The 26,125-nt window shown below is 39.2% G+C and overlaps 3 protein-coding genes across 8 annotated transcripts; 2 read left to right on the plus strand and 1 right to left on the minus strand.

Moving 5' to 3' along the window:
• The first annotated feature begins 838 nt into the window (after window positions 1-838).
• Window positions 839-1,755, plus strand: LOC147332855 (hemoglobin subunit beta-A-like). The gene is made up of 3 exons (XM_086289620.1): window positions 839-998; window positions 1,188-1,410; window positions 1,498-1,755. Exons 1-3 carry the CDS (start codon window positions 907-909, stop codon window positions 1,627-1,629), a joined length of 447 nt encoding a protein of 148 aa, XP_086145746.1. The 5' UTR covers window positions 839-906; the 3' UTR covers window positions 1,630-1,755.
• A 2,783-nt stretch (window positions 1,756-4,538) lies between these two features.
• On the plus strand, window positions 4,539-22,334 carry nprl3 (NPR3-like, GATOR1 complex subunit). 6 transcript variants are annotated; one of them, XM_086289621.1, is made up of 14 exons: window positions 4,539-4,950; window positions 5,855-5,924; window positions 8,252-8,290; window positions 8,959-9,091; window positions 14,422-14,496; window positions 17,495-17,645; window positions 17,748-17,829; window positions 17,935-18,072; window positions 19,662-19,818; window positions 20,206-20,312; window positions 20,501-20,630; window positions 21,042-21,270; window positions 21,354-21,546; window positions 21,991-22,334. In XM_086289621.1, exons 1-14 carry the CDS (start codon window positions 4,755-4,757, stop codon window positions 22,154-22,156), a joined length of 1,866 nt encoding a protein of 621 aa, XP_086145747.1. In that variant the 5' UTR covers window positions 4,539-4,754; the 3' UTR covers window positions 22,157-22,334. The 6 variants fall into 6 exon arrangements, with proteins under 6 accessions (XP_086145747.1, XP_086145749.1, XP_086145750.1 ...); XM_086289623.1 differs by having other exon boundaries at window positions 21,057-21,270; XM_086289624.1 differs by having other exon boundaries at window positions 21,081-21,270.
• Window positions 22,335-22,653: 319 nt separating this feature from the next.
• Window positions 22,654-25,844, minus strand: mpg (N-methylpurine DNA glycosylase). Its single transcript, XM_086289627.1, has 3 exons — window positions 25,292-25,844; window positions 23,683-23,887; window positions 22,654-23,437 (listed from the first exon to the last, which is right to left on the minus strand). The coding sequence occupies exons 1-3, from the start codon at window positions 25,559-25,561 to the stop codon at window positions 22,986-22,988; spliced, it is 927 nt and encodes a 308-aa protein (XP_086145753.1). The 5' UTR covers window positions 25,562-25,844; the 3' UTR covers window positions 22,654-22,985.
• Between the last annotated feature and the right edge of the window lie 281 nt (window positions 25,845-26,125).

A 26,125-nucleotide genomic window follows, 5' to 3' on the forward strand; every position in this document is an offset into this window, starting at 1 on the left:
CGATAAAGAAAAAAATCCAGCACTTTCCGAGGTATTTCTTGAGATAAAAGTTAACGCCCCTCCTTGTTTTTAAGATATGACTTATTTTGTTGGGGAAGAAACTAATATATTTATCCCTTAAAGAAATTATTAAATAGCAAGAGGTTGTTGAAAAAGCAATGTGATATTTTATAAAATAATGTCCGAAGTGTAAAATATGAAACAAGTGGCAAATAATCTCTCGCTGCCAAACGCTCGTTTGGTCTCAAGAGAGAATTAGAGAATTAGATGACAACATAAGCACTCACAGAATGACACCACATAATCAAAAATTAAGATATTTTTTTTACCAAAATCTTGGTAAGTAATCATATCCGAGGCATGATGTGAGATATAAAAGGATGACTGGTTGTTGCGCTTCATGTGCGACTGCACAGCACCTTTATCCTTTGTATCCTATTTATTAGAGGTTGGAGAATTGTTCTCAAATAAAATAGGCTACATTTCTTTACTAGAGATGTGTGTTGCATATATATATATACATCAGAAACGGGTATTTACCCTACTTTCAGGCCAGCTTGTTGGGATCTGATCACTTACGAAAGATCAGAAATCACTTTCGAGGTTTAAATGTTTTTTACTGTACGTATAGGTTAAAAACAGTCTATAAAGACCTGTAGTCTATAATTCTTATACTTATTTCTACATTTGTTACATAAAAATATGTGTTTGCGTTTTTTCCTTATAATCTGGTAAAGATTATCTTACTCATGGGCAACAACCCAAAAGCCTGACGGCTATAGTCCAATCAGATGCTTCCAGGACGAAGAGGTGTGGCACTATGTAATTAATAAAAAGCTCCCGAAGATCGGCGTTTGCGAAAAGGTTTCTGATCACAAGCTACGTGAAAACCTTTACGCTGTCAAAATGGTCGAGTGGACAGATGCTGAGCGCAAGGCCATCATAGGCCTTTGGGGGAAAATCGATGTGGGGGAAATCGGTCCCCAGGCCCTCAGCAGGTAACCTGCAGCTCATTGCAATTTAGAAACACATTTATGTATTGAGTGACTTTCTCTTCCTATAATCTTAAAACCGAACTGAAACCAATGCATCTACACGTATGTTTGTCTTTTTAGATTAAAATGCATTTTTTTTTTTAATTATATGCATTAAAATTGTCATTTTTTCTGTCTCTTGTCTTATTCCAGGCTTCTGATTGTGTGCCCCTGGGGTAAGAGATACTTCAAAGAATTTGGAGACCTGTCCACCAACGCTGCCATTATGGGAAACCCCAAAGTGGCACAGCACGGGAAGACCGTGATGGGTGGTCTGGAAAATGCTGTGAAGAACTTGGACAACATCACTAAGACCTACGCCAAACTGAGCACTATGCACTCTGAGAAGCTCCACGTGGATCCCGATAACTTCAGGGTATGTCCCCACCAGTACCAAGAAACATTTATCACTATTAGATCAGGAGTAATTCTTTAATTATTTTGTCCAACTCTCTCACTTTAGGTGCTCGCTGAATGCATCAGCCTGTGTGTGGCCGCTAAGTTTGGTCCCAGCGTCTTCACCGCTGAGGTCCAGGAAGCCTGGCAGAAGTTTTTGTCCGTGGTCGTTTCTGCCCTGGGTAGACAGTACCACTAAATCTCTGGAGTGCCAGTTCATCAAAGATGTGCAACAGTCATAAAAGTGATTTTAAAATCGTATCTCTTTAACTCTGTTGCCATATGCACTAATAAAAAAAATAAATTAAATTATAACAAACTCAAACTCATTCTCTGTGCGATCATTTCAGGTGTTCTTATACCCGACAATACAACACTATGAACCGTTTAGTGTCATTTTAATTTAGACTGTCTTCAAAAACAACATTAATGACTTTCTTAATTAAGAAATATGCCCCGACTCATTCATTATTTACATTTCTTTGTCCTCATTACAACGTTTTTTTTAAAAAGATATTTAATATCATATAACGGATTGCCATCTCCTCTGATTCTCAACCAGCATTCATTCTACTATATCGATTGCGACTATGGATATAGTAGTGTTGATTTTTTTTATTTTTGTTTTTTTATTTTATTTTAGAATCTTTGGGTACCACTGAGTTTTCTGAAGTGTCAGTTCACATTTACAAACAAAAAGGTGTGCAGCAGTCTTCCGGTTTCTGACATGTTCCCGCTTTGAAACTATAGAAAAATGAAATGCAATAAACTGGCTGCAACCTGTTGTGGCGTGATCACCTGGAAAAGTGCCGGGGTGGTGAGAATAAGGTGTGTGCCCTTGTGAGTCAGCAAATTGTATATTTGTTGCGAGTTATTTACAGTAATTTATTCCTTATCTTTGCCAGCGGAGAACGGTTATTCTGGCTTCTTCAAAAATGTACAGTTTGATATAAAAGGGAGTGGTTTTCTAAAATTAATGATAACAGTGTGTCACATATTGTGAGGGCGCGGTTGAAAGTTTTGGAACTGATACACACCGGGTGCCCGGGTCTTTTAGTACTTTATGACAGAAGATCTTACAAAAATCTTCATGCATATCTCCTCATTATTTTTGAACAAACAAAGTTACCACTGTTAAAATGTGCTTTATTTCTGCAGGCGTCAGCCGGGGATTATAGTGCAGCTCTAAATGCATGCAAGTGAATAAACAGAGTTCCTATACTCACGTGATATTCAAAATGGAGAATAAAGAGAGTGCAATCCATCCAGCCATCCATCCATCCATCATCTTCATCTGGATCTAAAGTCAAAGCTCCCACAGTCGCCCAAATGCGTCATCTAGTGGATAAAATTTGACATTGACGAGCTTGTTTTATAGAGCTAAGATAAACTAAAATTAGAGCGGATTACAATTACTGTGCAAAACAGGGGAAAAGGTTATTTGTGTTTTGTTCTCAGACATATTCCGATCCATACAGAGATTTAAAAAGAATCTCCCCCAGTTTAAATCTCAACTCAAAACCCATCTGTTCAAATCTGCATATTCACTGTGAACCCACTGTTTGTTAATTTTAGCTTGTGCTTTTGTTTTATTGTTCTTTTTTTCCATTTTTTTCCTCCATTTTTCCATTATGTGTTTTATCTAATTGTAAAGTGTCCTTGGGTGCATGTCTTGAAAGGCGCTTTATAAAAAAAAGAAGTTATTATTATTATTATTATTATTATTATTAAAAGAAAAGAAAAGAAAAGAAAAGAAAAGAAAAGAAAAGAAAAATGGACAAGAAATGAAAATAGGTTTTAGAAACAATTTAGTTCCTGGATATCTCGTTTGGACTTTTACCATTTCATCGTCATCCTTTTCCTACTGGTCCACAGTCACCAGATCCCAATCCAACAGAGTAGCTTTGGGATGCAGTGGAAAGAGAGATTCACAACATAGATCACACACCTACTGTGTGATGTTGTCATGCAAATGCAAAAATCTTTGAGGAACGTTTCCAGCACCTTGTTGAATTTATGCCATGAAGAATTAATGCAGTTATGAAGGTAAAAGGAAGTCCAACTTAGTACTAGCAAGATGTACCTAATGAAGTGGCCAATGAGTGTTTATTGCAGTGCATATATTCAATTCATGTACATATGCATGGCAACATCTGTTTATTGCAACTATATCATGTCTCCCTGTCCTTAAATAATATTTGTTGACATCTACAAATATACTTTTTAGGAATCCCATGAAAATCGAGCGACCTGGTGTGGCACTTTATGAGGTACTTTTTTATTAAAAAATTAAAAAAAGTATAATAGAATTTTTATTAAAATTAGCACATCTCACAAAAATGGTACAGAAGAGAAAGTTATGGCAATAGAAAACGAACTCATGAGTGTATAATTAAATAAGAATAAACAAATAAATACATGAATTATATCATTAAATAAAACAACTTTGACTTATTAGAGGAGTGATTGTCTTTCACAGTTGTTTGTGTATCTACAGAATACACAAACAGTTGTTTATGTGTATCTATTATTATATTATAATTTTCATATTAAGATAAACAACAATTTCCAATCACCTTGAAGCATTAGTAACATGTCCCACATTGTCCCACACAAACGCTCTCTCTGAGCTATATTTGGTTTCTTGGGCTCTCGTTGTCCTGCATATGCATCCTCTAAATTATGTATTCCTGACAACTTTTTTTTCAAAAGATTCTCAAAGTGATTTTTCTGACTCAGAGAGTAATTTCTTGCTTTTCATGCTGATGAGATCTGCGGTAGTTAATTAGGAGTTCATTTAGGTTATTTGTAATGTGTTGACACAGCACTGGTTCATGTCTTAGATTGGGTCTTCATAGCTCAACGTTAAGTTAGTCTGAAGGACTAAAAATAAGTGAAAAGTCAGTCAACGTGCAAAGGAAAACTTCAAATTACCCTCATAAAGCCTGGGCATCTATTGCTCAAGACTAATTCAAAAATATTAATAACAACAATTCAAGAAAGTCTCGCTCCTTGGAAGAAAAATCTATAGAAATCACGGTGAGTGACGCAGTAGATTATGTTATGTAGTAGCGGAAGAATATGATATCTGCCCTCCTTGTTTCAGCCGAACAGTTTTCACAGTGACACAAAACAATCCCAACAGTGGCGGATGGATGTGCGGTAGGGTATAATATCAAGGCTTTATAGTTAACTTTAGTCAGGCTATAATTTGTCTCTGGTCGGTGTCTTTGTATGGCAAACACCAGTGTTAAGCTTGAAGTGAAGCAAGATTACGCTCCCTGTCTGTTTGAAGCTAACTGAGGAGTTAGCTAGAATGCTAACATGATGCTCAACCCGTCAGACGGTCTACCAGATGACCGAAAGTCCTTGTACCCTCAGTCCCAAAGTAGTGCATACAAATGCGGCGACAAAACCAGCCCTATTAGCGTCATACTGGTTAGCTCTGGAAGCCGAGGGAACAAACTCCTTTTCCGATATCCCTACCAAAAGGTCGCTGAGTGTCCGTCATCTCTCTCAGGTAGGGGTAGCATTAGCATGAAGCAGAAACATAAACATTTACGCACACACAGATGTCGCTTCCACGTAATTACATATTTACAGGAGATAATAAAGCAGCAGTGTAATCCAGGGCAGACCAACAGCCCCTTTTGTTGTGATTGTCGACTTTGGAACTGCGGATTGTCTTTTTTTTTTTTTTTTTTTTTTTTTGAGGATCGGGTCTGCTTGTTCTTCCTTCTTGAAGTTTCCCTCTTGGCCTCTCAGATTGTTGTTGGTGGATGTGCCACATAAATTTGATGTACTTTTGTTCATTCACAAGTTCCTCTTGTTGCTGGTGTTGCACCAAAAAGTCATTGCAGTTGTTTCTGTGTGTCTTTTATGCCTAATAACCTTTCTTATAATTGGAAATAGGCTGCAGTCAAAAAGATTTCCGAACAGGATTTTATATAAAATAAAGCATTTACTTGATTTGCCAGTATCTGTATGTCTCAGCGTTATTGCACCTACTGTGTTCTAGATCAGGACTGGCCCAGGTTTCTCTTAAAAATGCATTTTAATGACACTTTTTACCTGGATAATTCAGAGATATATAAAAGTTCTACCTTGTGATAGGACTGTTCTTTCTCGCTCAGAATGACGTCATATCATTCATGAGCGATATCTTTGAGACTGTAGGCCGTGAAGTTATTTACAGCAGTTTAAATACCAGCAATTGTGTTTTTGGCAAATACTGGCACAGTACTGATGCTGAGAGGCTTTTACTAGGAACAGGGACACGAACTAGGACAGTAAAAGCATGTGTCTCTCTAACACAATTTTATGATTAGTGAGTTGAAGTCAGATTCACAGTGGTTCTTATTTTTGTTATGAGTCTAATATGTATTTTTCATAATGACTAACTCTCACTGATATCTGTCCACAAGCAAAACAGCGGAATCCATATGTGCTGAACACATCTGGGGATGAGCTTGATGACCAGGATGGTGATTCAAGGTATTTCTACAATCTTCATTTTTTTTATGTATTATTCAACTTACTGTTTCATTCTGAGATCCAAATGAGCTTATTAAGCTCATTATGTTTTCCTCCATCATGCTTGTAATCTTTTTTCCCCCATCTAGACACACTTTTTGTTTTTCAGCAATATTATAGATGCTGACACACATTTTAAATCAGTGGTTCTCAAACTGTGGGAGAGTGGGGATTACCAGGAAAAACTATTAGGTTAAGCTATTAGGTTATTGAAAACGTTGAGCTGTTGAGAACCACTGATTTTAATTAATTGTGTGGATGACCTTTAATAAACTTTATTAAACTGATAAAATAATTGAGTAAAACAGTTCAGTATATGATATATTTTAAAAAAAAAACAAAAACGTTCACCTCACTTTGTACCTAATATTTGTCACAGCCCGAGGTGCTGTTTGGATAGACTCACTTTTCCCAGCTGCTAAGAGATACACTCACTGGCCACTTTATTAGGTACACCTTACTAGTAATGGATTGGTCCCATTTTCCATCTGTTTAAAGGTTTGATGTGATGTGCTTTTAACGACGCTCTTCTGCATGCCTTGAGTCTAAGCTCAAAATAGTTTGTCCATTCTCCTTTGTCTTCTGGCACCAACAAAACATTTTCACCCAGAAAAGCACCACTTACTTAACATTTTCTCGGTTTTAGACCATTCTGTGTAAATGCTAGAGTTGGTTATGCAATTTGACTTGACTCTGTGCATGCCTAAATGCAGTGAGTTGCTGCCATGTGATTGGCTGATTAGATATTTGCATTAACAAGCAGTTGAGCAAGTGTATGTAGTATAGTGGGCAGTGAGTGTATGTAACCCCCTAATGTGCATCTTAAGATAGGGCTGTTCGATATAACGATATATATCGGATGACGATATAAAAACGTCTATCGTTTCATTTTACGCTATCGTTTGTTTCATGGTGTCGCAAAATAAACTGTTTACGGCAATATTTTTTCATCGTTTTGATGGTTACTGTAGTGGCTATATAAATTTCTTAAAGTTCTCTCTTTCTCTTATATTTTATATAACCACACTACAACGGACAAGCGCCTGTTTTTATGCGTTGTGGTTAGCAACAACGACGGTAACAGCATCGTGTGTCCGCTTGTTTATGTTCCACATAAACCTTTCACAATAAAGCTCAAGATCCTGTTGAGACTTTTCAAAATAAACTGAATCACGTGAAAGAGCAGAGTATTTACGGATGAGAATTTAAAAAGAGCCGCCAGGTGCTAAAAAATAAACCTTAGACTCAAACGTTAGAACAGGCTTTTCCCCGCAGCACGCTGTGTGATAAATACTCACAAAGAAAACGGCGGCCTTTACAACTTATGTCTAAAAATGTATAGTTTCATGCATCGTTTAAAACACGCGACTCCAGGTACATGACACGCAGCTGGAAACACTTCCTGCAAGACGAGCTGCCCGAGATTCACAGAATTTACAGAAAATGTTACATTTTTGTGATTTATATCGTTATCAGGACGATATAATTCTTATATCGGGATATGAGATATTGGTCATATCGCACAGTCCTATCTTAAGATGAGTTTCTATTTTGTCTTTCATGCTAGTAGATTCCATCAAGGCAGTTACTGTGTAACCACACCAGCAGTCACGTTCTGAATTTAGCTGGGACTCTTCTTCATCTACTGAGTAAAACAAAAGAGTAAAACTGCTTTTCAGTGATGCCACATATGTGTCAATAGCTGTATAATGTTCATATAAGTCTGTAAAATAACCTATTCATAGAAGCTTTGTTTACGTCATTTTGTTATTATTAGCTTTATTAAAGCAAGCAGTGCCATTCAATTGCATAAGAGCAGCTTTCATTTGGTGTTCATGACGTGAAACATATCTTAGATATTGGGCAGGTAGTGTAGGAATTTTCCAGACTAATTTAGCAGAACAAAAATAAGAAAATTTTTGTTGAAAATCAGAATTATGATTTTTCTGATATATATTCTATTACTTCCCACCAGCAGCATTTAAAAATTTTTGAAGCACTACATTAACTGTATTAACCATAAAGATAATTCAGACTTATTTTATTGTACTGTCATATTTTATTACAAACTTAGTTACCTTGAAAACCTTTGAGGCGGGTATAGAAGCTCACTAACCAACACTGCTGGTATTAGAACTTTAGCACACCAGTGTTTTCACATCACACTATCACATGTTTGTTCGGCTTGTTTTGATGTCCATTTTTATGCATTTAGCCCAACTGTGTGTTGCATTTTCCCTTTTGTTTGTTTTTTTTTCTTCTTTTTTGTGGCCCAATCCCCATTTCAGAGAGCAATCTCCACTAACTGACGAACAGTTGGTAGCAGGGTAAGACGAAATCATTCTAAACCACCTTTCCTTCGCTTAGATCACCCCTGTCTTTTTATCCCCTTCTTTCCTATTTTGTGTCTTATATGGATCTCCAACCCTGATCTAAGTACACAATCCTTTTAAAATGTCATACAAGAATGAATCAGTGCTTTGGTTTCTACAAAATATGAGTTTAAGGCTATCATTGAAGCTTTAGTCTGTATTGTTTATATTACCTTTAGCATGTAGAGTAAACTTTAAAGAACACAGTTCAAATTGTGGTGGTGGAGTAAGTCTGTGGTGTGTTTAATTTTTTTTTTTTATTTCCGAGAGTTAACACCTTAATTTGTGTCCTTTTGATCACAGCATGAGTTACTTAAGTCAAACCAGCATGAGTCTTTCACACTCTTCATTCATACAGCGATTGCACCTTTTCCGCAAAGAGGCCTTTTTCCTCTTTTCGCCTCTCTAGTAGGCAAACAAGTTTTGTTTTCCATTTATACACTTGTTGAATTTAATTACAGGCAGATGCATCTGATTAATGTAACCTCTCCGATAGACAGGAATGTGAAAAGTATAAGCAAACTGAGCTAATTTAAACTTTCTCACTCATCTCAGTTGTGTCTGTGATGTCCGCGCTCTCCCCACACTGCACATTTTCTTATTGGGGTTTTTCCCTCTTTTAGGTTCTCTGACATCGTCCTCTCCACAATCCTGGCCACCAAATCTGATATGTGTGGAAAGAAGTTTGAACTGAAGATAGACAATGTTCGATTTGTGGGCCACCCCACCCTGCTTCAGCATCCTCCTATCATCCAGGTAGGATCATTTGTCGGCCGCTTTTGTCAGAGTCTTCGAATTTGGACAGTCTGTAATGTAATCGGCCTACAAATGTGGGCACAGAAGGATGGGTTCCTGAATTTGGACACAGCTACGATACCTGACACTGCTTCTTCTTCTTCGGGGTTTAACGGCAGCTGGCATCCTTGTACATGTGGGTGGCTGTAACTCAGGTGGCAGAGCAGGTCAGCCGCTAATCAGAAGGTCGGTGGTTTGATCCCAGGCTGCCTCCTGGCTGCATGCCAAATATCCTTGGGCAAGATACTAACCCCATGTTTGCCTACTGGTGGTGGTCAGAGGGCCCAGTGGCGCCAGTGTCTGGCAGCCTCGCCTCTGTCAGTGCGCCCCAGGGCAGCTGTGGCTACAATGTAGCTTGCCATCGCCAGTGTGTGAATGTGAGTGTGAGTGGGTGAATGACTGAATGTACTGTGAAGCGCTTTGGGGTCCTTAGGGACTAGAAAAGCGCTATACAAATGCAGGCCATTTACCATTTTACATGCAGTGCTGCCACCTTCTGTTTCAGTCCATTATTACACTCTTAAATCCTACTACTTATTACTGCGTCTTTTGGGATCTTACAAAGCTTCAAACCACGCTTCCGCTATTAAATTAGTTGTCAACGATTTTGATAGTCGACATAATTGCGACTAGTCGACTAATCGTGGCAGCCCTAGTCTCTAAACATGTGGAGTGAGGCCTAAATGAAGGTCTGTAAGATAGAGTGAGAGTCTTGGCACAGTGTTCACTGATTTTAAAGAAATATAATAGGACTGACTAATCAGCTGTTGGGTCTCCAGCTCCTTTGTTTTGATTAATGACATCTGCTCACTTGTTCTGTCACATGTGGAGTGTTGCTCATTAATGTGGTCACGTGCTGCTGAAAGCTCCTACAATACAAATGCGTGCAACATGTATAAGCAAATATTTTGCTTCACTGTTGATAAACAATTCAATTCACGTGTTTTATTATTTATTTATGCAAACTCCTTTATTATGAAATCTGTGCCACATGTCTTTTGTAAGTACTGGTTTTAGCCACGATCTCGTGACACGTGAAGTGAATTCTTTAGCTCAGAGTTGAACTAATTTTATGACAAGAGCTGTTCCATCCGGTTGTTCAGTGATGACGCGACGAATCCTACTTCCGGGTCTAAAGTAGTCTGCGTTTAATATGGCTTTTGTGTTGTTAACATGTTTAATGTTATGTATTTTCTTCTATTTGATCTCTGAAAGCTCCTAAAACTGTCAGTGATCACTGTTGACCTCCCTCGGCTTTTATTACCGCTAATCATTTATTTAAGCTCAGTTTTTAAAACCTTAGGATGTAACTACAGCCCAGCCCATGCAGCAGTATGTGAATGACTAACCTCGTATTGTGGATGGATTAGAGCTGGGCGATATGAGATTTTTTCATATCACGATATGTTTTTTTCATTTCAGGCGATAACGATATCTATCACGATATAAGCCAAATAACTATATTTGTAAGATTTAAATGTGCCGTTGCTCACAAGTAAAATGTGAAATAATCAGCAGCTTGTTTTTAAATATTTATTTCCCATAATAAGTTCAACAGGGTAGATGTACTTAAGGAACATGAGACTTTTTCAGATAAATAAAGGCAAATATTGCAAACTACACAAAAGGCAGCCGCTAAAGCGTTTAAGTTTCAAAATAGAACAAACGAAACAGACTAAATTGTCAATTCCACTTAGAAATAAAGTATTAATTCTAAAAATAAATCTTAGTTTGTTTTACAGAAGAACAGACAAAACTGACTAACTTTTGTCAATATCAAGTAAACTGAGAACTAAAAGGAAATTCTCAATCTCTCCTTGTTGTATAGCTGAGCTTTTCAAACAGTTGTAACAGTTACTTTAGTCTGACAAAAGCCGAATGATGAATTAGCGCTTCCAGTCAGAGACTGAGGCTACGTCCACACGTACACGGGTATTTTTGAAAACGGAGATTTTCCGTTTTCGTTTTAAAAAATAATCCCGTCCACACATAAAGGGAGAAATGAAAGAAAACGCTGCTATGAACATGCCAAAGCAGCAGGTGGCGCTAGATTCCTAACCGTGCAGAAATGTTGGCCAATCAGAAGTCTAGAAGCCTCGGTGGGAAAAAGTAAACAAAGCTGGGGCATAGAAGCAGAACAGAGTCGTATGTGTGGAGGGACAGTAACTGTGTGTATATGTAAGCATTTAAACACTGCAGAGAGTAGAATTAACAGTATTGTAGAAATTCATTTCACCGAAACAATAACGTGGCGCACAGTGTGACGCATGCACCAGTTTATTGTATTTCCAGACTTGCTTTCGGCACAATTTACAGTGCAAGCTACTCTGTTTTTTGTCAGACTTGAAATAGCCGAAATACCTTCACACTACGAAACTTCTATGGCTCTTCCGTTCGACAATCTCTCCGGCATTGGAACCATCATCTGTTTTCTCTTCGGTCACGCTCGGTTGATTTTTCTAGTCGGCACACTCATTTCCTCCATTATGCGCTGGCTCCATTACCCGCTGGCTGCTTCCCAAACAAACACACGTGCGGCTTGGCACTTGTGCTGTACGTAACAAGTCACGCGACGTGACGCTGCGGCTGTGATTGGTTCGGCTCTGCGCTACTGAATTTGGATCGGCTGACCTTTTTTTTTTTTTTTTTTTTTTTTTTTTAAGAGGACAAGAGCGGCGAGGTCTATCGCGATAGCTTAATTTCTCTATCGAGTAAAAGTTATATCGCGATACATGTCGTTATCGTTCTATCGCCCAGCTCTAGGATGGATTATCTCAGTTGTTCTCCTGGCTGAAGTTTGGTCCTTTTACAGCATCCTGCCATGCAATTACATTTGTTCCTGACCACCGAGAACACTCACGTTAACTTTTATCGAGTGGAAAAAAAAGTTAGCTTGTTTATATTATGCTAACATAGCTGTGTCGCTAGCGGTCACGTAGCACATCATTATATACCAGCTAGCCAAACTTCAGTAACCCTACAAACGTCACTGCTGTTTAGTTTTCTGTCTTCATTTATGCTGGAAGTGATAGCAGAGCTGTACGTTTTAATTTGTTTCCAAAACCCCGCAGTCAGGACATGCTATATTGTATTTAGATAGATAGCGAGCTAACTCCCTGCTAACTTCTAACTCCGTTAAATGTCATAAATTCCGTTTTCATGGATGCCTGGATGTTAAACTCAGTTGTTACACCTGGTAGAGCAGAACGCTGATCATTTTATTAAAGATGAAAGACTTTAAGTCAAGTCAAGTCAAGTCAAGTCAACTTTATTTGTCAATTCTGCCACATGTACAGGACATACACAGAATAGAAATTGCGTTACTCTCAAACCCTAGTGATTAGAAAAATGCAAATAAAATAATTAAAAAGTAAAAATTTAAATAAATACAATACAATTTTACGTATAACAAAAAAAAGCTATGCAATATACAATATACAATATTCAAGTAAGAAGGCATAGTGGTGCAAAATAGGCAAATAGTGCAAATGGGGATTTAGTAGTGTACGGTAAGAGATAGTGTAACAACAGTCTTATGAGGTCCAATGCTTAAGCAGTCCAATGCTCCACAAAGTGACTGGAGCAGGCCAGTGAGTGCGTCAGAGAGTGAGTGTGTGTGTGTGTGTGACAGAGTTCAGTGAGACCGTGGTGGAGAAGAGGGGAGAGGGGGGCAGAATCGGGAGGGAGTTTAGCTTCCTGACAGCCTGATGGATGAAGCTGTCCTTCAGTCTGCTGGTCCTGGCCTGGAGACTCCGCAGTCTCCTCCCTGACGGCAGCAGCTTGAAGAAGCTTTGCATTGGGTGCGTGGGATCAGCCGCTATGCAAAGGGCTTTTTTAGTGAGACGGGTGCTGTAAATGTCCTGGAGGGAGGGGAGAGAGACACCAATGATCCTCTCTGCAGCTCTCACTATGCGTTGGAGGGTTCTATGGCAGGACGCATTGCAGGCTCCAAACCACACAGTGATGCAGCTCGACAGGATGCTCTCGATGGTGCCTCTGTAGAAAGTGTACATGATGGGGGCTGGAGCTCCTGCTCTTCTTAGTTTGCGGAGAAAGAAGAGACGCTGCTGTGATTTCTTGGCCAGTGCTGTGGTGTTGTACGTCCAAGAAATCACAGCAGCGTCTCTTCTTTCTCCGCAAACTAAGAAGAGCAGGAGCTCCAGCCCCCATCATGTACACTTTCTACAGAGGCACCATCGAGAGCATCCTGTCGAGCTGCATCACTGTGTGGTTTGGAGCCTTTAGACAGTTTTTCAACTCTCAGTAATGCCATAGTGATCGTTTGATATGTGGACCTGCAGCGGAGTTTAGGTCCAGACACGGCTAGTGACGTCAGACTGAACAATCGGATACAGAGGTTCCTCTCTCTGAAACGGGTCGCCAAGCAACACCAAACTGGTCAAAAACAGGGGTTCATTTAAGAAGCCACTAAAGCAGTACCTGCAGAGCTTAACTCAAACATGAATGGCAAATTATTGTTGTTGTAATGTTTTACGTCTTTGTTTGTTGATTTTTAGCGAAATGCTGCGCTGTTTTGAAATTTGTTGATGTATGTTGACTAATACATAAACAATAAACAATAGAAAGTGTCAACTATTATTATAATTATTATCATCATTATTATTATTATCATATTGTTGTGTATCGGTACTTAGCTTGAATAAAAGTGTTTTATATTCAATTGTGGCTTGTTTGAAATTTGGCTGAAGCTCCCTGCTGTCAGTCTTTTAGTCTAATGACTCACAGCATGTGTTGCTAAGATAATGGTGTATCACACAGGGTGGAGAAAATAGAGAAATATGAAAGTCACAAGGGTTGCACTTATTCTTTACAACAACACCTACTGTATCTGACTTAAAATTACCATGAAGCACTTCTGTTTACCTAAACTGAACATTTCAGTCCACAGTAAATTCATAAGATCATTGTACAAGGCTGGTGTGACATATCATGGAAGTTAGGCCTTAAGGTTAAGGTTCCATAGCATTTTGATTAGGTCTTAATTATTTAATTCATTTTACAAGTGAAAAGTGTGAGACCTCCTTTTATCAAATTAAATACTGTACTGCTCTTTTTGTTACAACATTTGATTTTGTTGCACTGGACATTGGAAAAGTTGTGGCAGGTTTTATTTGTCATAGTCTTCCAAAGAAAAAAATAAATCTAAAAAATGGCATCAGTTAGTAGTTTTGACTATAACAGCAAAATAACAAACTGTAAACTGACATTTTAATATAAAGGCTTGTCTAGATTTTGCATCTGGTGATAAGTTTGTCTTTTTTTCTTTGCAGGTTTCTAAAACAGATCCTTCACCCAAGAGAGAAATGCCAACAATGATCTTGTTTAATGTGGTATTTGCACTCAGGGTATGCACAAGATGTATTTTGATTTTAATTTTAAATGTTTAGGATTAGGATTCACCTTTATTGTCATTACACATGTGTAAATACAGGGTTATGAAGTACAATTTGCATCTAATTAGAAGTGCAAGAGTAGTAAGTGCAATAAGAGCAATTATATACAGATAAGTGGAGAGCAAATATACAGATGTACTACGGGCAAATGTACAGATATACTGATATATGTCAGATATAGGTCGGTACCTGACCTGCGAGGCCAAATGTTTGTAACTGTAAAACTCTTGATATTGGAAACTTTAAACTTAATAATAATTTACATTTAGTTAGCTTGGGTGGGACACATAGATTTTGTGGGGGTTTTTTTATCTGTGAATGGGAGTGGTATGGGTAGCTGATAATATTCCAGTATACTTTATCAGTGAGAGCATGGTAACTTAGAGGGAGGAAGGGGGGCTTAATCACGTTGACCAGTGCGCCCCTCCCCATGCTGAGTCATGGTTCCCAGTAAGAGCAAGCAAAAAGTACTTAGTCATGTTTTTAATATCTTCCTGGCAACTGTGGAAATTCTGTACAAAAACACAGCAGGCCCACATGGCAGTATGTAAACCAAACACTGCTACATTTTGTTTTCATGTATTTTGTATGTTTATTATTTATGTTTATAATTAACATTATTTGATATTCTTATTTCTCTAATAAAACCATATCAACTTGCATTGAATAGGGATGCACCAATTGTGAACTTCTGAGAAGATGATGATGGTTGAAGTTGATGGTGAAAATAACAATTTGCCCACTTGCCAGTGCTAATATCCATCCATCCATCTTCTTCCGCTTTATCCGGGGCCGGGTCGCAGGGGCAGCAGCCTAAGCAGAGAAGCCCAGACCTCCCTCTCCCCTAGCTTATCCGGGGGAACACCAAGGCGTTCCCAGGCCAGCCGAGAGATATAATCTCTCCAGCGTGTCCTGGGTCTGCCCCGGGACATGCCTGGAACACCTCACACAGGAGGCGCCCAGGAGGCATCATTGTCAGATGCCCAAACCACCTCACTGGCTCCTTTCGATGTGGAAGAGCAGCGGCTCTCCTCTGAGCCCTTCCCGGATGGCTGAACTTCTCACCCTATCTCTAAGAGAGAGGCCAGCCACCCTTCGGAGGAAGCTCATTTCCGCCGCTTGTATCCGCGATCTCGTTCTTTCGGTCACTGCCCACAGTGCGTGGCCATAGCTGAGGGTAGGGACGTAGATCGACCAGTAAATTGAGAGCTTCGCTTTTACACTCAGCTTTCCGGAGACTTCACCACGACGGACCAGTGCAGCGTCCGCAGCACCAATCCATCTGTCGAGTTCCGGCTCCCTTCTCCCATCACTCGCGAACAAGACCCCGAGATACTTGAACTCATCCCCGACCCAAGTGGGCAGTGCTAATAGAGATATTTTATTTGATTATTTTATTTCTGTAGTTATTTATCCACTTCTGCTTTGTTGGTAAAAAGACATTTCCATTATAAACAGTTTCTGAGTTTTTCAACTATTTAAAAGGCTCCACATATACATAGGTATTTTTGGCCTTTGTTTACACGTAAACAGCATTTTAGTTCACTGGACATGGAGCCTTTGAAAAAACCCCATATTTAAATGGAGAAGATTGATTTGTTTTGCATCATCAAAGGTGTGTGCCTTTATCTCATTTTTGACATCAGTGTCAAAAACACTGTTGTTGTTTGTAGACTTCTAATTGGTCAACATATCTATAAAGTTAGAGTTTTATTACTTTTGCTTTGGCAAAAGCACTTGACTCTGCTTTTTACATTTTCACCTGTCTACATGTGAAGCCTGAAACACCTTTTAACATCTGAAGTAGGGGAACAGTTACTGTAACAAAACACATAAGTTATAAACACTGACAATTGTAAATATCAAGTTATTTACCAGTACGTCAACAAGAGTCATATAGTCTGTAACAATGTTTGGCTAATACGCATTGATGCTACTGATCCATGCTCAGGAGGTGGAGGTACTAATTAGAAGGTTAGTGCTCCAGGCTGCATGCCAAAGTATCCTTGTGAAAGTTTTATCACGCACTTTGAGCACTCACGTAGAGTAGAAAAGCACTATGTAAGAACCAGTCACCAGTCCATTTACCTTAAAGTAAGATCTACTTTATATCCAATATGTTGGGAAATTCTTGTGTCAAAGCAGCAAAAAAAACATTAAACACAACTTATATACATGTAAAATATTACTATACGAATTAAAACACTGTATAACAAAACAGTATTGTAGTGTGAAAACTGTACAAAAGAAATTAAAAAAAAAATCAGAATGTAAAATAAAATATAGGAGCTCAAGAAGTAAAAGTTTATTACAATAAAAGTAAAATTTTAAATAAAATACAATAAAAAAAAAGCTGCATAAAATTCCTCAATAAAGTAAAAATAGCTCAGTAAAACAAAAAAAAATTTGTGTTATATACATTTCTCCATCTTTGTTTTCATACCTAAGGTGGACTGATTATAAGAAACAATAATTCCATGTACAACAACCTCACATCTGCTCAAGTTTAATCAAAATGCAATTCGTAATTCTTAACATTATAAGATGTAGAAATTATTGCAGAGCCTTTGTATTGAATTGCGTAAATATGACAAGAAATAAACATCAAAGATGTGCTCAAAAACAACATTTATACTGAGCGTGTTAAGTCATATTCATTCATCTTTCAGCGGGTGCCATGCTAAGATCATTAACTGACGTTAGGTGTAAAATAAACGGGATGTTTAATAGTTAACAACTGACAGCCTGGACATGAATGTGAACTGATCCATGTTGTATGCAGCGCTTTGAGTACTCCGGGAGAGTAGAAAAGCACTATATAAGAATCAGTCCATTTACCATCCACACAAAAAAGCACTGGTGTTATAATCAAAGTGTAACAGATACATTTTTCTTTCTTTGCATAATTATGACATTTAAAAAGTGGCTGATTTTCATCTCTGGCCTGCAGGCAAATGCTGACCCATCCGTCATCAGCTGCATGCACAACCTGTCACGCCGCATTGCCATTGCTCTGCAGCACGAGGAGCGCCGCTGCCAGTATCTGACCCGCGAGGCCAAACTCATGCTGGCCGTCCAGGAGGAAATTACCACGACTGAAAGTGAGATACAAGCTCAGACTACACATCAAATTTGCAGCTTGGTCTTAGTCAGACTTACATCTTTGTTAACATAGAATATTGGTATTTTGCTTCTGGTATCAGCAGATGGAAGCCCCCAGTCCCCATTTAGACAAATTCTTCCAAAGTGTAAGCTAGCAAGAGACCTCAAGGAGGCGTATGACAGGTGTGTGACCACATGCATTTTACATTCATTTGTTTGGATTTGCTGTCTAAATTTGTGTAATATATGATTCTGCAATTGCTGATTGTGATGATGGTGCTTTTTCAGCCTTTGTACAACCGGTGTGGTGCGACTTCACATCAACGACTGGCTGGAGGTGAGCTTCTGTTTGCCGCACAAGATCCACAGGATTGGTGACACCTACATCCCCCCAGAGGCATTAGAGCGCAGCCTTAAGGCCATAAGGTATATTACAGATTTGTTTTTCTTTTTATGTGACGTTTTCTTACATCTCACAACATCTTATTTGATTAGCTGTAACTAGAAGTATCTTGTTTACAGTTAAAGACACGGGAAGGGTGGGGAAGGGGGATTAGCTGTTCTAGATGAAATAAAATCAGCAGATGTGGGCTGTGTTGCTACAAATGGCCAACTAAAAACACCTATAGACCTCATTTGTCAAAACATAAACACATGGGTGTAATAGCTTTTTTATGTCATATTTAAAATGATATTATTTATATTACACATTCATAACTTACTCTGTGGTTTCTGTGGATTCCTTCTGTTTTTTCACACATTGCATCTTTTCATGACAAAATAAGTTCATCCAGTTGCATTTGTGATATAATCAATTGTGTTCATAATGTCTAATAATCATAATAATATGAATAAATTGTTAAGGCCAGAAAACAATCATTTTGTGACAGCCAGCTTGGAATATTAAAGTACAAACTAATTTGCTAAAAATGGACTTATCACAACTTATAACTTCAGCAATCATTCAAATGCACACAGTTGTACTACGTTGGCTAGTCAGCTTAGGTCTATACATAACCATCAAATAACACAGCTTTGTCAAAATCCCTCTTTGATCCACAGGTCACCTTACCCTTCAGCCCTTTAGTCAGAATAGTCTAATTTCCCCTCAGTTTATGTCAAAGAAGTTTTGTGCCTTAATTAGCTGGATTGTATTTGGTAAGCAAATGTATGTGTTTAATATATAAAGCACTCAAACGATGCAGAATTTAGTGTGGTCTTTAGTGCCGCCTACTGGCATTTCAATGTAATAGCTGTAATTTTGATCAGCTCTCTCATTAGTTGCTGCTGCCCTGTGCAGGTACTTGGTTGGACCCCTTTTATCCTTCAGAATTCTTCACGGCATAGTTTTAACAAGGTGCTGGAAACATTCTTCTGAGATTTGGGGCCATGTTGACATAATAACATCACAAACAGGTTGCTGCAGATTTGTCAGTTTGTAAATGCAATTGGGATTTCTGTCAAATTTTAATGAGTCTGTGTAAGCCTGTGTAGCCTCAGTTTCCTGTTCATATTTGACATGAGTGGCAGTGGGGTGGTCTACTGCTGTAGCCCATCTATTCCTAGGTTCAATGTGTTGTACATTCAGAGATGCTCTTTTGCACACCTTGGTTTTGACAAGTTATTTAAGTTACTGTTGCTTTCCTATCTGACCTGCATCTAAAAGGCATTTTCACCTTTTTCTCTGTAAACCTGAAAGATGTCTGTGTGGGAAAATCCCAGTAGATCAGCAGCTTCTGGCATCAACAACCGTTCCACATTCAAAGTCACTCAAATCATCTTTTTTCCCCATTCTGATGCTCAGTTTGACTGTCTTGACTATGTCTGCATACCTGAACACAATGAGTTGCTGCCATATGACTGGCTGATTGGATATTTAGTTAACAAACAGTTTAATATGTATACCTTTGTCTTTGTATGTAAAATAAACTAAATGTGTGTTTCTTTCAAACAGAGTCTGCTTGTATGTGGATGTATGTTCATTTAGAATCCGTATTGTGTGTCTGATCCTGCAGACCCTATCATGCCCTGTTGCTTCTGGAAAATGAGAAAACACTCCTCAGCCAGCTTCCCCTGGACTGCTCCCCTGCATTGATCCGCCTGATTAAAACCTGCTCAGCAGTGAAAAACCTGCAGCAGCTGGCTCAGGATGCTGACCTGGCCTTACTTCAGGTACAGGACAGTCACACTACCTGGATCAGATTTCCAGTTTAAAATGTCAGATGTGATTCTCATGAATTTATCAGATGAAATTAGTTTTTATAAGTCTAAAAGATGCATTAGTTGTGTTTAATACACAAAGATCTATAAATCATTGTGCAGTATGCATCACTGATAGAATAGAGGAAAGTTAAAATGTGAAAAAGTGTACTGTACATACATATATACTTTTAAAAAAGTATAACCTTCAGAAGTTGTTTAGTCAGGTGGTCTTACTGTCATCTAGTGGCAGATATATGTAATGCAAATCTGAGAAAATCCCCATGTGTAGCTCTTATTTGCTTATTTTGCTTTTATTTGGCATCCTAGAGATTAATTGACAAATATTTTCTCATTTAGATCTTTCAGATTGCTGCTCATTTGGTTTATTGGGGCAAGGCAATTATCATCTACCCACTGTGTGAGAATAATGTCTACATGCTGTCTCCGCATGCCAACATCTGCCTGTGAGTATCTGATGTGATATAAGCCAGCTGGGAAGAGGAAATGAAGCACACTAATGCTAAGCACTCATCCATGGCATTTCCTCATATAGAGAGGCTTCCTGATCTGACTTGCAACACTGTTTGGAATTAAATTTAAAAGATGTTCTGTGATGGAATAAGCTCTGTGTTGTTCTCTTCTCCCTGAATAGATATTCACCATTGGCTGAGCAGTTTGCCCGGCAGTTTCCTGGTCATGATCTGCCCTCTATGTTAGCCAAGTTCTCACTGCCTGTCTCACTGGCTGAGTTTAGAAATCCCCTGGAAGCTCCCACACAGGAGGTGGGGGTTATTGCATGATGTGGAATACATGTGTGAAGCATTTCAAAAGAGAAATACTTTTATTAAACCTGTGAAAATGTCCCAGTTTCTTTTCTTTTTTTTAAATTTGCATGATTTCAGGCATGTTTAATGAAATAATCTGATGTATATCTATGTCCTGAAGACAGAAATATATATGAAAACTGAACACAAACATAAGTTATAATACTTATAATCCTTGAGGTGGGCCATCATTCTTCGTCTTGTTCTGGCAGTGTAGGTCCTGATGAATTATTAATGGCAAAGGGACATCGTCTCTAGTGTATGCATCCTCCATTTTTCATGAGAACAGGATCAGACTCTTTCTTGTGGATCTATTTTAAAACATATTTGACCTGGTTACGTGAGCATTTTCCAATTCCCTTATTTCAGTTTATCCTAATGCAGTTTGCTGCTCTGCTGGTTAACCAGGCCCAGTTAATCCAGATGGTGGTTTGGATGCTGCAGCGCCGCCTCCTGATCCAGCTGCACACTTATGTGTGCTTGTTGGTACCACCCAGTGAGGATGAGCCTGGGCTGAGGGATGAAGACCCTCCGCTGGCTGCCCGAGTAGGAGGTCGCAGTCTCAGTACCCCTAGTGCGCTCAGTTTTGGCTCACCGAGTATGTCCTCCCGCCTCTACTCTTCTGCTCTTACGGCTCTAACTCTGTACTATAAAATCTGACATTCTTCTTGTTTTGTGTAGCCAGCAGTGATGACATGACCCTAACCAGTCCCAGTATGGAAAACTCCAGTGCAGAGCTGCTAACTGGTGGAGACTCCCCGCTCAACAAGAGGATGACTGAGACACTGCTCGCCAGCCTGTCAGAGCACGAGAGGCAGTTTATTCTTAACATCCCTGCTGCACAAAATCCAGAGGATCTGCGGATGTTTGCGAGGTGATTAAATCTGCCTTTAACTGACAACAGGACCATAGTGTGCTTGTTTTATTAAGTGTCCTTAAGGTTGCCATTGTTCTGTTTTATGTTCAAACATGAGAGCGGTGTACATGGATGACATGAACTAACTGATTGCCTGCCTTTGCCTCATATCTTAGAAATGAAATGTTTATGTCTCTCAATAGATAAAAAAGTATTTGTTCAGTGGTTTGAATAAATCTACTTGCATAGTATTGTAAAATTTAATTGGGCAGCATAGGCTAAAGAGTTAGTTTACCAGCAGTTAGGTGGAGATCAAAAGTGTCTGGAGAGCTTCTCAGCATTCCAGTGCTGCCACCTTCACAGCAATGAAGGCTCCCATCAGAGGTGCAAAAGTCCTGTCTCATGGATGATTGACACTGTTGATCAGTCAGTGAAACTCTTTCTCTTGTTAACTGCTTCCAGGCTACTGCACTATTTCCGAGGACATCACCACCTGGAAGAGATTATGTACAATGAGAACATGAGGCGCTCGCAGCTAAAGACGCTGTTTGACAAGTTCCGCAGTGTCCTTGTGGTTACCAACCATGAAGATCCCATTATTTCAATCTTTCAGTCACCGATGGACTAGCTGTGCAGACAGTGTTTCAGCAACTGGAAAATGTGTCAGTTTAGGAGAAGTTAATGGCCTGCTGGGCTCACAGCTAAGTGGTCAAAGACGTTTTAAAACAAAATGCCTTGACTGCAAGATGTTTTTTCTGTATGAGCCAAATGTTTGTTTACAGTAATAAATTATTTTGTATATATCAGACATGCCTTAAGGTTTTTTTTGTGAATATTGGAAGTGTGTGCAGTGTTTAGTGGAGGCTTCACTTCATCTTCCCGTGCCCCAGATGTGTTAGATCATCTGTGCTGTCCTCAGAGGGGCACAGTGAGTAATGATGATTCCAGACCTTGAGCTACCTCTCCTTAGGAATACCTGATGTGGAAAGAAAAAAGGAAGAGTCTAAACATCAGACAGACTTTTCCTGCTCTGAGGGAAACAGATCAGGCCAAACATCTGTGAAATCACTGAGGTGGAAATTTCCCAAGTGTGAATGTTTATTAAAAATCACAGATGAAACCAAACGAAAGGCGTGTGTAAAGGCAAATTACAGAACCCCCCCCATTTTTTTTAAACAGATGCTAACAAACCGAGTCTGTAGTTCTTCAGTCTACTTTCCAGTACAGCTTTGCATCACTACCATAAAGCTGCAGCTTATTACTAAATGGTTGAGGAAAACAAGCAACATTTATTGTAGAATCTCCACTGCCTCCAAACTACAAAATTACAAATATACAGTTTAATTTCACGTGTGTGAGACACATCCCAACAAAGCAATCATGTATTTGTATGATTTTTATTCTTCTTCAGTGTTAAACTCTTTAAAGAGATCAGATGAGTTTCAGGAATTTTCCTGTTAAGTCCTTTTGACATTGTGCTGTCCTGTATCAGGCTTCACGGCATGGGGACTTAAATCGTTCATGACATTTCCAGACAGAGTCTGTCTCTCTGCCTCTTTATTCACAACGCTAACAGAGGGGTGCCCACGTAGATAAAAACGCCACGGCTTCTTGGCCCATTCCCCGTGGGACTCTATTCCGATGCGTGGTGCTGATACGATATCTTGGGGTTTTGCCGGACTTGTGTTGGGATCATTCTCCAGCCACACATCTGGGTCTGAGGCTAAGTCTCGACGGTCAAAACATCGTGGTATATTTAGAGCCTGGCAGAGCTTTGAAGGCCCGTTGCAGAGCTCTTTGTCCTTCAGCTGACGGGCTCCCTCTTTGCGTCTGGCTGCCCTCAGCTGCCTCATGACGGCCTGACCCTGTAGGGGCTCGAGTGAGCGCAGCAACACAGCAGCACCCTCCCCTGAGCAACACAGCACACAATATGCATCAGTCAGCAAGGCTCCACTCTGTCTCCTTCCTTTTACCCTTTAAACAGCGACTATTGAAGCCATGAACTGCTGTTTATGTTTAATGTTGTAATAATGAAGAATGATCAAAACTGGCCTTTTCACATCCATTGTTAACAATAATAAATATATGAATGTAAACAAAATTAGTGACATAATGTACAAAACATATTGCACCTTTGGTGGGTATAGCGTTTACCTTCACTAGACACGTTCATGCATAGGTAGATGCCATAGATTGGATACACGTAGATTGTGCCAGGCTTCATAAACATGGCTGTGTTTCTCTCGGTGCGTTTGCCTCCTGCCGAGTGTGAGGCCTTGTCCTCCCCTCCAAGGTAAGCTTCAGTTTCCACTATTCTTCCTCGCAACTCCGTACCATCTGCACACCTGTGGACCAGCACCTGCAGGAACAAAGGACAGGGAGATTCTTTCTCTATATCCACAGGATGGTGGGTTACATAGATTTGTCATTTAGCTGAAGGATGCTACCTACAAAACACAACTTTGACAATCAAAACCACAACAAATGTCTATTTTTAATGTCATGGCAAAAGTCCTATGAAAGCAAAATAATAAGTATCTCTGACCTTATTCTGTTAAGCCAAATATTCCTTTTGCTTCAAAAACTGGGTACGGACGTATTTTCATGAGGTGTACAATGAACGATCAAAGAAAATCCATGCTTGCCAGCATGCCAGTTTTGCTGCTAACAAAAAAAAACAAAACAAAAAAACTACACCTCAATCACACTTTCATGAATAAAATATTCCAGCTCAAAATCTTTATTGATTTATACTTGTTGGGAATAAAATAATAACTAGGGCGCACTGCACCAGCATAAGAACAATTGGTCTGAGGATTTCAAGCAGGGACCGTGATGTGCTCGCATGTGAAGGTCGTTGGGACCCTGCAAGGATATCGCTATTACCTACTGCCAAACCTTGCTGGAAGATGCTACAGGCAGCATAATGTTCCCCACAGTATCTCCAGAGTATTTCATATCAGTAACATGGACTCAATGCAAACTTGTTCTCAATTGTGAGGAAACCAGGGTTTCAGTGGTGGACCTGCAACTTCTGCTCACAACTGTACAGTTCTGGGGTGTGATGGAAAGTCTACTGAAGTATGTTGTGCCACCCTCATGGAGGGTGTTTCTGACAGGTTGCTCAGAAATATAACCTTTACACTCTTGAGACTTTGCTGGTAGACACAATAAACCTCCAAAGGCTTGTATGGAAGTGCCATCATGGAAGCGGTGGACTACCTTTGCAGCCTGAATGGTCGCAGGTATTGTCTCATACTACAAGTAGTGACAAAACTAGAAATAAAATCAGTTGGATAAGGAAAGAGCAAAACCTGATAAATCATTCCCTTTTTGGGAGACTTGTTTTTGCCTCTCCAGTACGCCTGTTGTCAATTTCATTTGCACCAAAGAAGGTAAACTAGGTCAAATAAATACACAATGGTTTATGGACAGATTAATATCCCTGAAGTTAGCAGACTTTGTTTTTGAAGAAGCATATGTGTTTAAATAAACAAATAAGCAACAGTTAGACAGCGTTAAAAATGGGAATCAGTGCTTAACAACTTAAATACAATCACTGAAAGTAAGTTTATCAGGCACATTCAAACGTACAGAGGCCAGTTACTAAGATATAAATTGAAAGGTGAAGTTAAAAAAACAACAATTTTAAACTAAAATAAATTTTCTTCCCTACATTTTGTGCCTCCTGACTTTTAAAAACACACACACACACACACATTTACATACAAAGGTGTTAAATTCAGGTGAGAAATCAGCCTACCTTGCCGAGGAAGGCTTTAGCCAAACTGATGCAGGGCTGCTTGAAGAAGTCCTCTCCTAGCCTGTGCTGCTGCTCATTCCCGGTAAAATAACAGCTTCGCTCCGCCTCAGCACTCTGAGCATTTTCACACTGACTGGGCTGCTTCTTAAGCGCGGTTTGTGAGTCCTTTGGCTTCAGCTCCGTGTCCTTGTTGTGTTTATTTAACGACACAGTTTGTTCAGATGTTGCCGCCGCCAGCGCTAGCATCTTTCTTTTTCGCGCTGCCATCATCTTATCGTAAATTCAGAAGGTTTACAGATTTTTAAAAAAACACATGTAGGACGGCGTGTATTTATAAACCCAACAATACGTTTATTCAATATTTAGTATTTAATTCACAATACAAAGAGTCTTATGGAAGCCGTTCACGTACTAGCATACAGGAAGTGGATATGATTGTTTTGGTATCTCTTAAAGGGACCGCGCACTTCTTGGAGGTAGTGGGAGACGTTAACCTTCAAGGCTTTCTCCTAGAAAGATTTTATTTTCCCATCTATATTATTTTATATTTCAGTTGTGAAAGAAAAAAAATATTTATGGTTAAGAAAATGTGAAAATAAACATGTTTTGCAAAGAAAGAAAATTCATGAATGCAGTTTTCTTCTCTTTTTGGGCTGAAAATGTTTAAGCAGCCACTGACTGTTCATTATGGAGCAATTCTATGGTAATAAGACTGCCTCTAAGAACAAATCTCCATCTTTTTCTCACAAAATGACTTTACAGTGCATTATGAATTTTGCCCTTCAGCACAGCAGCCACTTTGCCGAAAGACTACCTGACAACCTGTGCCCTTTT

This window comes from Aulonocara sp. 'chitande type north' Nkhata Bay, linkage group LG4 (assembly GCF_057382095.1).
Source record: "Aulonocara sp. 'chitande type north' Nkhata Bay isolate Kocher_YH1m ecotype deep benthic linkage group LG4, A_spYH_male_GT1.1, whole genome shotgun sequence".
NCBI lineage: Eukaryota > Metazoa > Chordata > Actinopteri > Cichliformes > Cichlidae > Aulonocara > Aulonocara sp. 'chitande type north' Nkhata Bay.

What these genes read in the sequence shown, in the direction of transcription:
- nprl3 (XM_086289621.1), top strand. Translation starts at nt 4,755, where the DNA reads ATGATGCTCAACCCGTCAGACGGTCTACCAGATGACCGAAAGTCCTTG. An exon ending in CTCAAGGAGGCGTATGACAG is followed by an intron (nt 17,830 to 17,934) that starts GTGTGTGACCAC and finishes GTGCTTTTTCAG; the next exon opens with CCTTTGTACAACCGGTGTGG. An exon ending in GCTCAGTTTTGGCTCACCGA is followed by an intron (nt 21,271 to 21,353) that starts GTATGTCCTCCC and finishes TGTTTTGTGTAG; the next exon opens with CCAGCAGTGATGACATGACC.
- mpg (XM_086289627.1), bottom strand. Translation starts at nt 25,561, where the DNA reads ATGATGGCAGCGCGAAAAAGAAAGATGCTAGCGCTGGCGGCGGCAACA. An exon ending in CTAAAGCCTTCCTCGGCAAG is followed by an intron (nt 23,888 to 25,291) that starts GTAGGCTGATTT and finishes TTGTTCCTGCAG; the next exon opens with GTGCTGGTCCACAGGTGTGC. An exon ending in CATGAACGTGTCTAGTGAAG is followed by an intron (nt 23,438 to 23,682) that starts GTAAACGCTATA and finishes TGTGTTGCTCAG; the next exon opens with GGGAGGGTGCTGCTGTGTTG.
- LOC147332855 (XM_086289620.1), top strand. Translation starts at nt 907, where the DNA reads ATGGTCGAGTGGACAGATGCTGAGCGCAAGGCCATCATAGGCCTTTGG. An exon ending in GGTCCCCAGGCCCTCAGCAG is followed by an intron (nt 999 to 1,187) that starts GTAACCTGCAGC and finishes GTCTTATTCCAG; the next exon opens with GCTTCTGATTGTGTGCCCCT. An exon ending in TGGATCCCGATAACTTCAGG is followed by an intron (nt 1,411 to 1,497) that starts GTATGTCCCCAC and finishes CTCTCACTTTAG; the next exon opens with GTGCTCGCTGAATGCATCAG.